Here is an 11,544-nt window from a genome sequence, read left to right on the forward strand (position 1 = left end):
CCTCAATAGCCTCTGCCAATAGCAAACGTACAACGCTACACAGTGCGCCGTGATTGGCCGATGGGTTTCTAAATGAATTTGATAAAATTGCATACATGTAGCACACGGAGTTGAGCCACAATATGTTGGAAAACGTAGTTTTAATGGTTTAACAATTTAAAAAACTATGTAATAATTATTTTTAACTATTACAAGTATAAAATGAGTAAATACTGATGATATTTAATGTAGTGCTATATTAAAAGAATGTTTAATAAAAGACAAAATTTTGCTCATTGTATATTTGAAACGCACCAGCAAGTTACATCACAATATTTTATCAGCTTTATTGTTTCTACACTGTCCATACTCTCAGTTATTTTTAAAAGAGTGTTCACTCACTGTCTACTTTGTTAGATTGATGATTTGGGGTTTATTTTATTTATTTTGTTTTATTTTAGGATAGATCATTTTCAGTCCAGCAGTGACACTGAAATCTAAAAACTCAGCACTGATGTCTACTGTTGTCTTCAGTGTTACAATGTGGCGGCTAAAATATCCCAAGTGGAAGGTTGCTGTTTATTTGTTGCTACAGCCTGACAAGTACCAATAACATAACTGTATAATATGTCTCATAATAATAGTATAATAACAAAACACTCTATTATTACATTTAAGGATCTACTTCCTAAATTAACCTTAACAAAAACAATCAATATTACACATTATCTGACACTGTCAAATTTTTCAAAACACCTAGATTTTAAGTAGGCTAGAGTGCCAGACTTTCATTTGGGAAGAAAAAAAGTAACTTTTTCTGTCATTTTAGTTCATTCATTCATTGTCTGTAGCTGCATATCCAGTTTAGGGTCATGTTAGGCTCTGAGCCTACCCAGAATCACTGGGCGCAAGGCAGGAAAACACACTGGAGGGGGCGCCAGTCCTTGACAGGGTGACACACACATCTCGGGACACTTTTTTTTGAGTCGGCAATCCACCTACCAACGTGTGTTTTTGGACCGTGGGAGGAAAGCAGAGCACACGCGGACACAGGGAGAACACACCACACTCCTCACAGACAGTCACCCGGAGGAAACCCACGCAGATACAGGGAGAACACACCACACTCCTCACAGTCACCCAGAGGAAACCCACACAGAAACAGGGAGAACACGCCACACTCCTCACAGACAGTCACCCAGAGGAAACCCACGCAGACACAGGTAGAACACAACACACTCCTCACAGACAGTCACCCGGAGGAAACCCACACAGACACAGGGAGAACACACCACACTCCTCACAGACAGTCACCCAGAGGAAACCCACACAGACACAGGGAGAACACACCACACTCCTCACAGACAGTCACCCAGAGAAAACCCACACAGAAACAGGGAGAACACACCACACTCCTCACAGACAGTCACCCGGAGGAAACCCACGCAGACACAGGGAGAACACATCACACTCCTCACAGACAGTCACCCGGAGGAAACCCACGCAGACACAGGTAGAACACAACACACTCCTCACAGACAGTCACCCGGAGGTAACCCACACAGACACAGGGAGAACAAACCACACTCCTCACAGACAGTCACCCAGAGGAAACCCACACAGAAACAGGGAGAACACACCACACTCCTCACAGACAGTCACCCGGAGGAAACCCACGCAGACACAGGGAGAACACATCACACTCCTCACAGACAGTCACCCGGAGGAAACCCACGCAGACACAGGGAGAACACACCACACTCCTCACAGAGTCCCACAACCTTCACAACCATCCCTGGAGCTGTGACAGAGACACTACCTGCTGCGCCACCGTGCCGCCCTGTCATTTTAGTTAAATTATCTAAAATAAACAAACAAACAAATAAAACAACCTATGCAATTTACAAGTGTTCCTTCATTCATCATGCCATGAACTATTTATTATTGTTTCTAGTTCATTTCCAGTGTACATTACAAAACACAAACAGCAGGTAAAAAAGGAAGGAAAACAATAACTCAGCCCTTTTAAACCTGCCAATCACTATAAGAAAAAAAAAAAAGATGATTAAAAAGCAAAAATAAATCAACTTTTTATTTTCATGTAAAGACATTGGGATGGAAAGAAACAAAACAAGAAAAGAATATCTCTCTGATGAAACAGAACTCAACAAAAATTAAACACCAAAAGAGAGTAAAGCTTCATGTGGGAAAGAAAACTAAGCAAGACATGAAGGTAGGGAGGGAAGTGATATGTTTTAGGGGTTCTTCCTCAGTCACTCGTCTCCTGCGGTGGGGCTTTTTTTCTGGCTGGGAGATCTGGAGCGGCTGGAACAGACAGAAGCGAAGAGTCAGTGCAGAGAATGTGTTTTCAAAAATAAAAACACATTTAAGAACCTACAGCTGCTCCAGCCCTGTTCTCTTAAAACAGACAGTTTAAGTCATTTATTATACACATATTAAGAATTCTGGGTCCAAGTTGGATTACTGCACCACAGTAATAAATGTTTGTAACATCTTAAATGCTGTCTACCGAGGCAGCTCTCTGAGAGGGGAAGATGCCGCTTTGTGTCCGAATCCAACATCTGTATAAAAGCTGCCCGTTTTATGTTCTGATATCTCCAAAGTTGTAAACATTGTGGCTAGCCAGTGATAACATATCGCTGTCCTGACCATGCGGTTATGTACTTGTACCTTCAAAGCATAACTCAGACATGATTTGGTAACACGTCCCTTCAAGTCGAGTCGACACATCAACTTCTGAGGCACTGACTCATGAGACAGCACAGGCAGCAAAGGCTTCTGTTTCATGTTTCAGAAAAAGCTTCTGTCATAGAAAAGTCGAGTTTAGATCCAGTGTTATTTTATTGGAGCTAAGCGCTACTAAAGAGTGACAACACTATTTCAGAGATTAATGGCTCTGCTAACAAGAGGACTTCGGTCTTAAGAAAAAAAATAATTGGGCTTAAAACTTGCATTGGTTTTAGGTTTCCTGGAAATTCAGAGTTGAAACTGACAAAAAAAAAAGTTAGTACTTGTAATTTAGTATAAAGGCAGCCAATCAGAAAAAAATAAGTTATTTACAACCATCTTAAAGGAACTGTAACATAACATAGTGACTAATTCTAAAGGATACAGGGAGGTTTTAAACTGAAACAAGCAATGAATCATGGCTGTATTTAATTAATGAAACCACAAACATAGGGTACATTGTCCTATATAAGTAACTATAAACCTGTATTATGGTAGTCTGTGATACAGACTGTACTCTATATAAAAAAACAAACTGTAGAATAAAAGAACACGGAAAGAGCCAAGAGACAGTAACTGAAACAACAGAATAACGAAGACGACGTGCTTCAGGGGAGTCTGTGCTTGCAGGTTGCTGTTGACCGTGACAATCAACACCACAGTTCAAAAAACAAGAGCACCACTCTTATATGCATCACAACCCATCTACATTAAAAATCCTCATTCTCTCTTCTATAAGAACACCACCTGGAAGATATCCACAAATTTATGTAGTCAGAATCCTTCTTTAATATGTGGAAAAACCCAAAGACGCCCCGAAACCAGGGTTAGTTAACTGAAAACACACATACAGAGCACTGCATGTGTTTTATAATTTCACATGCAGACTTCCCTCCGTCTCAATACTGTTTAATGAGCCCTCACAGACTTTATCTTAAGATGTTTTGAAACTAGTAATCAAGGATTCGTAAGCTAAGAATCATAGGCTACGTTCACACAGCAAGTAAAAGTGACCTTAATCCAAACAGATTTGACAGTGTCTGAATAGATCACGCCCATAAACCGTCCCCAATATGAGTTCACACCAATACACATAAGATATCTGTGTCAAATATGAGAAAAAGATGAGATTTGGGGCGCACTTTAACCAGCTCTGTGAAAGCAGCCGCTGTGTATTTGTGTAAAGTAGATGATCCTGGTCTTAAAACATATGACTAAACAAAGAATAAAGAAGATTAGCATTTTATATTCTCTCTAGAAATACTCCAGACTTGGCTGGTCACAAGGGAGGTTTGGAGACAGTATTGAAACAGAGAGTTGCTCTACATCCCCCACTCAGTCACTCACTCTCAGCGGTGTTAATATGTGCATGCTCTGCACACGCTCTGTATTAATAACATATATGTCTTTACAAAAATAATCTCTTTCTTTTAATAACTATAACCAGGGCTTATATCAAGAAGGACATTAACTCTGGGGTTTTGGTTACCTTTAGGAGACAGTGGCGGAAACAACATACAGAGAAGCGACGGATGCTAGAACTCGAAGACACACTCGGAGGGTCTTGAAGTCTGATCTCTCGTCAGCTCTCTCCTCTCTCTCTCTCACACACACCCTTCTCAGAAGCTAAGCAAGAAGGGATGGGGGGGCATTCTGGTCTGCAGTAGTAGGAGTAGTAGTAGTGCACGGGTTCGGGGAAAGGAGTGGTGTGGGTGGAACAACTGTTTGTGTACGCGCAGGAGGCTCGTCTCGTCAGAATTGTGCGTCGGACGACCTCTTTAAATCACCGTGGCGGAGGCTGATCTCAGGTAAGCTCTTTTGTCACCCTCCTGGAGGACGCTTAACATGGCAAGGATGAACCCTGGTCAGTGCTTGAGCCGTCGACTCCCACACTCTTTAGAAAAAAACAAGAACAGCCTGCAGCAATTGGTCACCGGAGTCTGATAATGACATTTTGTTTTTTTTGTTTTGTTTTTTTGGAGATTTGCGATCTGTAGCTAACCAACATGAGGCTGAATCTGAGGGAGAAGAGAGAAGAGAAGATTCCCCAAAGGTTTTAATCACACGTCCCTCCCTCTACCACCCCAAAAATGAGTAATAATAAAAAGTTATCTCTTGGAGGTGTGTATGTGAGTCTATACCTAAGCATGGGCCTGGAGAAGTCTTGTTTTTTTTTTAGATCTTTGAGGTGACTTTTCAGAAGTTTAAAAATAGGGTGGGAAAGGGCTAGGATGGGCTTGTTTGTTTTGGATCCCTAACTTATAAGATTCCGTCTTCCCTGCATTGCTGGATCCATCCATCTCCGTCGAAGGTTGTCCTTCTTTGCAGCAAAAACACTGGCTTACCTGAAGTGTAAGCCGGCTTCCGGGGACAAAGCTGAGTGCATGTATTGTGGACTAAACTAAACCAAATTCTGACTCTTAGTAAGCCAGTTTATCTAAGTTGCTGTACAGATCTGTCACTATTTCAGTTTGTGATATGCACAAATACAAATAGCAAAACAATACATTCTAAGCAACATCACTAAATATTCATAAACAACATAGCTTCAAGTAATTTAATGACTGTTTATGAGGTAAGGTATTTAGAAAAACAGCGAATATTATATTAATACATTACCTATCCCTCTTCGGACTGTGGGAGTGAGACCTGGAGCGAGAGCGCGAGGCAGATCTGGACCGAGACCGAGACCGAGAGCGACTAAGCAAAAACAAAACAAACCAAGTTCTGAAATAAGCAATGACTCTCCAAAAGCGTAAACAATGTTGGATGTATTAGAAATTTCATTGCAGAAAAATACAATTCAATAATTTTTGACACAAGCATCGTCTCACACTGTGTCACATCAGCACTAAAATCTTACAGCTGTGTACGCATTAATATTAATATAAACTGAAGGAAGCATTTAAAATCATGCAAATTATTTCCCTTAGAAACTAAATACTGTTTATTTGCAGTATTAGCAGTTCAAATGTTAAAAAATATTAATGACTACTGATTTTCATTGAATTGTACAAAAATGCACTTAATGAGAACAACAGTCATGGGCTGATACTTCACCTCCGAACTGGAGTCCTAGACTTTGAGCGGGCTGGAGTACCAGACCTAGATTTGAAAAGAAAAGAAGCAACTTGTTTTAATCAAATGACCTGCTATGAACATGCAGTTAAGTCCAAAATTATATTTACAATTAAGTTATTTTGACCAGCAGTAAGACCCTGGTAAGATGCTGTGCTAGAGTTAATAATAAAAAAGTATTTGTTATAAAAATGATGCAACTAATAAAACATTTTCACACCACTATTCTAAACTAATCAGCATTGTTTACAAATTCTTCAATATCTACCATATGTTATTAAGTATCTACCCTGATTTTCTTAGTAAATACTCCAAGTTGTTCAGTGCCCACTCATAGATTAATGACGGTGAAGAACTGCTTTGTAGGTCTGCACACGTCCTTTGCTATTTATTTTAAAGAGTAAAAGTTTAAAAATATTGCCAGTGTTAGTTAAAACCTTACCTGCTCCTTCGCTTCGAATAAGACGGGGAATGGTACCTCCTATTAAAACACAGAGAAAAAAAAAGACAAATTTATATGTGAAATCTGTGTTTTCTCCACAAAACCCTCTCTTTCTCCTAGTATAAATTAATGCCCCAAATTATTACAAGTCATCCTGGCAGAGTGACATGACAATGTGACAAAGATTTCCTTAGCATTAGCATTAAACATATTTTACGCATGACAGCCATGTCATGAATAAACCGTTTTAACCACAGTCTACAAAATTAAAACAAATTAAAATGAAAATACAACAATTTTGGGAAATGTAATAAAGGCAAATGCCTAAACGGATCCTTTCTGTCTTTTCATACTTAAACATTATAATCCCAAAATATTTCACAAAGAGTTTGCTTTAAAAAATGACTTAATTTGATATGTTTTACAGGTAAACACAGTTCAGAGTGAAAATAACTAACCTTTCATTACTGCGGCTGCGGGAACGTGAGCGGTTTCGTCTGCCCCTGGACCTGGACCTTGAGCGAGAGCGGGACCTGAAAGAGAAATGGAATGGGCTTTACAGCTTTGTAAAATCATCACACACTAAAAATATTCAGCAGAACCCCAAACATTTCATTCATTTTGCTAGATATCACAGTTAAGACTGAAACTGTGATGCAGCAGTCACTGAAGAGCAGGAAAGTATGGTGAAGATGAATTCTCTGAAAATAAGTCACTTTGGCTATCTCTTTCCTTTTGAGTAATGTTAGTTTAGTGAAGAAACATTCAGAACACGCATTTCACCCCTTTGCATACTAGCTAAGTGCATGTGGAGAAATAAGACTTACTAGAGTAAAATAGAAGTCTTTTTTTCTTTCACATTATCATAGATAATAAAAATGTAAAAAAGCAAATTAAATAAACACAAATAAATAATAATAATTTATAATCATTTAATTAGCAACCAAACACTAAATTCTGTTATCAATTCAACATTGAAAATACAACACGGTAGGTCAGTAGTTCTCAAACTGTAGTGTGCATAACACTGGTGGTCCCTGAAGCAGAAAGAATAAAGACTAGAGAAAAACACAAACAACTTGGACTTTATTACAAAAAGGGCAGAGCAGAAATGAGAGAAACAAGTCAAGACCAAGCCCGAGAAATTCTCCGGAACTCAGAGGGACTAAAATTCAGAGGCAAAAATAGAGAGAAACTAAGCAGGAATTCTGTACACATGAAAGCAAAAGAGAAGAAAACACTCAGCTGAAGAAAAACAACATGGCTGATCTTCATAATCCTAAAACACTGTTTAACACTAAAGCACCACGCCTCCTTGACCTACTGATACAAGTGCCGAGAGCTGCTGTGAGCCCCCGCTCAAAGCGTCATGCTGTCTTCACCTATAGCCTATTAAAGAGCTTAATTAGATTGACCTTTGTTCTTGTTTTTGTCTTTCAAAATGCTTACTTCCCATAAATTCTCAGAAATGCATAAGTGTGTTTAAAACATTCATTTTGGGCTATTTATTTGTATTCTCTCTATAACTGTCATCGCTGCGATAGATGATAGAATGCAACCGAATATAATGAAGCATGAAGCCCACAGGGGATGAAGTTTTGCAGAAGTGTGTACCTGCTACGGCGCCCCCTTTTGCTGAAGCGGTAGCAGTCATAGGCGTAGTGGCCTCTGTCTCCACACTGATAACATCGGTCATTTGGGTCAAACTGGCGCCGGCTGGGTCTGCCATATCGGCTCTTCCGAGACATTCCTGTGGACAGCTCCACACGGATCCGAGACCCACACAGGACCCTGAAAAATGCAGCAGGAGATGCTGATCATAGAAATCTGTTGCAATTCAGAACAAAAACCAGACCTGTTTGATCTTAACAATGACACAACAGACACACTACTCTTACTCTTCTGACTGATGTATACATACTTTCCATCCATCCCTTTCACAGCATCCTCAGCATCTCGGGCATCTTCGTATTCTACAAAGGCAAAACCGGGAGGGTTCCTAGCCACCCAAACGCTCCTTAGAGGACCATAATAACTGAATGCTCTTTCCAGTTCACCTTTAGCAGCTCCACTGCCCAAATCACCAACATAAACTTTGCATTCTAAGTTGCGAGAGGAACCGCGAGACGATGAAGAGTAATACGACATCCCTCTCCTTATCTACAGGAAGAGAAAAAGAAAATGAAACAAAGATGTGTTAAATTCTGCAAATGAGTCTTTTCAGGGACGATTTAGAGTCTTCGTATGGTTTACATTAATGTCCAAGTTTAATATTTTTTACAGTCACAACTGCTATTATTTATGCAATACCTCCTCTTTAATTCTCTATCAGGCACATTTTATTACAAATGAAGAAAGTGATAAGGCAATATTGTGTGTGTGTGTGTTTCAGTTTAATTTCTTGCTCTACGCGTAGAAGCTATTTTAAATTAACATACATAAAAATAAGACAATGCTTGTAAGTTTTCGCACAAACGTATAGATAATAGATTAATTTAAGCTATTTAAAATTACTGACTTAAGTATTAATTTTATACACGGATATATGAGTTAATAGATACTTGTACATTCTCATTTCTGCATGTTTATCGATACCACAGTAAAAGCCCTAACAGCTTATCTGTTAATGTTGCTGAACCTAGCTTCAACTCTACCCCTTTATATTACACGTATAATCTTTTTACAGATATGTTCAGTTTAGCGAGTGAAACTGCAGCATTGTCCTTTAGTCTTTAAATATTACTCAGCGACACACAACAGCTATGTTGAGTTAGTTTCGTATCTAAATCTTCCGTTCCACCTTAAATGGTACATCAGTTACAATGCAAGTTAAGGTGGAACGGTAAATATTAGTAAGAAGTGGGCGAGCAACGAGCTAGCAAACGATAGCCAATTCACAACGCAGTAAAAATAAGACTTTACCTGTTTGAGCAAGTGATTAATCCAGTTTTACTGCAGTCTGATTAAAGCGTATCCAGCGGAAATATAAGGCTAAGGCTAAGGTTAATGTTAATGTTAAGCTGTAAATTAATAAATAACCCTCACTGTAACGAAGCTCCCTCCGCAACGAGTCAACAACCGGAAGTGTCTTCACACTGATGCATATCAGTACACATCATTAGTGTATTTATCTATATTTTGATAACAACGACGTCGTAAACACGAACCGAATAAAAAACACGACTTCGGCTTGGAATGAGGGTTCAGTTTTTACAGGAGAGAAAATACATTTTTGTCATATTCAACATTTAGACATTTATTTAAATATATATTTAATAAATAAATAAATAAACAAACAAACAAATTTTTAAACGAAACGTTATATTAGATCTAACGTTTTAAATGAATGTGTAATATGTTTATAAGATTTATTATTTTATTTCTTTAAAATACTTATTTTGTATCATTATTAAACTTTTTGCACATATATATATATATTTAGATTGGTTGAAATATTAGAATTTAACTGATTGTATGTATGCTTTTTTTCCTAATTTCTAACTTTTTATTGTATTTTGTTTCTGAATATTATTATTGTTGTTATTATTATTAAAACATCAAATGATAAAAATTTCAAAGATAAAAGCACCGCCTCGACTGTTGTAACTCAGTGAAACGGTCCTGGCGTGGAACCCCTTCCCCTGGTTTCCTGTGGTTGTTGTCGTCATGTGATTGGATGTATGTATCGACCGCTGCCCGATTTGGACTGGGCATGCGCATAACACCATACTTTTGTACACTACTGATAACTGCGACATTTCACTAATTTCTTCTTCGAGTATAATTGCAAAGAGACACTTTGCTCATGCTCCAGTTGTTTAAAACGGTAAAGGACACTTTGGGAAGGCTAATACATGTTTAAACACACATAAAGTTACTCACTCTTGAAGATAAAGCTCTTCTTTCCTTTGGTAAATAGTCTCTTTGCTGCTATATACTATATATGACCGTCAGCGCATGCGCCGTCCAAATCGGATACGTCGCGCAAATCGGGTAGCGACAATTTACAGATTTCAGCCGTCAATCAACAACAAGGCAAAGCCCCTCAAAACGATTAGATGGTTAATACGTGCCTAAGTTTTTATAATAAGCATTTATAACAAAACAACTTTAATTTTTTTTTTATTGTCTGTGAAACAGAACTTAGTTTAGATTATAGGAATACATTGTTCTTTATCTTTATTAGACTTTATTTTTTATTTTCTATATTGGGTGTAGCGTAACGTAATTAATGGTTGTTAACATTTTTCATCTTACTTTTTCATTAATATTATTCATGATTACAGTAACACTTCAATGACTAATTCATGATCATTCTGACATTTATTTTATACGCAAGGAAAATGGGAAAGGACTTGATAATTAATTCAAAATTCCTGAAGCACTTTTTTTTTGAAAATGAATATAATTAAATGCACTCTTATTAAATACCATGTGCCTCATGGTTCTTCAATTTCACATATAATCTATTAAGTAATATACAAAAATTGTGCTTATCTCTAAGGAGCTTTCTGTTCACTATAATGTAGTGAACAGTTTCAAAATTATTTTTTTATACTAAACAGCAACTACATTTTACATTACTAAGAAACTGGTTAACATATTAGTAGCTGTAAACTTCATCATATATACACTTCAACTTTGTTTTTATTGTTGAGATATTTTTTATTTAAAAAAAAAATCCTGTGTTCTGCACTAACCACATAACTGTATTCAGTTTACTAAATGCAATACCAGTAACGCTTAGACACTGTTCTGGTGTTTGATGAGAAGGAAACCAAGCCTTCCACTTGTTATAAACAGAAACAACAGGAATTGTGTTGTGCCAGTGCTGCTTGGTGACGTGTGAGCACGCGAATGGAGTCAGATTCTGACGGTGCTTTTGTTCTGTGTTTTTAGGAGTAAAGCAGCTGTCAGGGTCTTCCATTGTGTTGTGACTGGATTTGCAGCGTTTCTGACCTTGCATCGCATTTCTGAAATTACATTGCGTTTCTGAACTTGCATTGTGTTCTTTTAAATGAAGCACAAACGTCATCATTTTGATGAATGTGTTTGTGATTTTGCAGGTCATTTGGGCTTTCCCAGCCACCATACAGTAGTGATGTTCGATACTACCAATTTCCTTTCCAATCCGACACTGAATAAAATTCAGGCTGGTATCGGCGGCGATATCAGTGCATTGTGCAAATACACCTAATGTCCCAGACAGCGAGCGTATACACTGGTTTAAAAGGTTGGCACACCACTGGCTGTAGACTGCCATCGGACCACTCAGACTGCTGTCCTGTACAGGATTT

The 11,544-nt window shown here is 38.1% G+C and overlaps 1 protein-coding gene across 3 annotated transcripts; it reads right to left on the reverse strand.

Annotated features, from left to right (window-relative positions):
• Positions 1 to 1,868: 1,868 nt before the first annotated feature.
• On the reverse strand, positions 1,869 to 9,326 carry LOC136679302 (serine/arginine-rich splicing factor 7-like). 3 transcript variants are annotated; one of them, XR_010796541.1, is made up of 9 exons: positions 9,170 to 9,326; positions 8,169 to 8,407; positions 7,862 to 8,038; positions 6,706 to 6,780; positions 6,248 to 6,286; positions 5,788 to 5,832; positions 5,347 to 5,427; positions 4,217 to 4,745; positions 1,869 to 2,304 (listed from the first exon to the last, which is right to left on the reverse strand). XR_010796541.1 is itself a non-coding variant. In XM_066657748.1 (8 exons), exons 2-8 carry the CDS (start codon positions 8,393 to 8,395, stop codon positions 2,253 to 2,255), a joined length of 696 nt encoding a protein of 231 aa, XP_066513845.1. In that variant the 5' UTR covers positions 8,396 to 8,407; positions 9,170 to 9,326; the 3' UTR covers positions 1,870 to 2,252. The 3 variants fall into 3 exon arrangements, 1 of the variants encoding a protein (XP_066513845.1); XR_010796542.1 differs by having other exon boundaries at positions 1,870 to 2,304; positions 4,217 to 4,621; XM_066657748.1 differs by lacking the exon at positions 4,217 to 4,745 and having other exon boundaries at positions 1,870 to 2,304.
• Between the last annotated feature and the right edge of the window lie 2,218 nt (positions 9,327 to 11,544).

The sequence above is a fragment of the Hoplias malabaricus genome, chromosome Y (assembly GCF_029633855.1).
Source record: "Hoplias malabaricus isolate fHopMal1 chromosome Y, fHopMal1.hap1, whole genome shotgun sequence".
NCBI classification, from domain to species: domain Eukaryota; kingdom Metazoa; phylum Chordata; class Actinopteri; order Characiformes; family Erythrinidae; genus Hoplias; species Hoplias malabaricus.

Excerpts from the sequence above, each read along its gene's own strand:
- LOC136679302 (XM_066657748.1), bottom strand. The coding sequence starts at position 8,395 with ATGTCGTATTACTCTTCATCGTCTCGCGGTTCCTCTCGCAACTTAGAA. Across the intron at positions 8,039-8,168 it reads GTGAAAGGGATGGATGGAAA|GGTCCTGTGTGGGTCTCGGA; the intron begins GTATGTATACAT and ends TGCATTTTTCAG. Across the intron at positions 6,287-6,705 it reads CGCAGCCGCAGTAATGAAAG|GAGGTACCATTCCCCGTCTT; the intron begins GTTAGTTATTTT and ends GTGTTTTAATAG.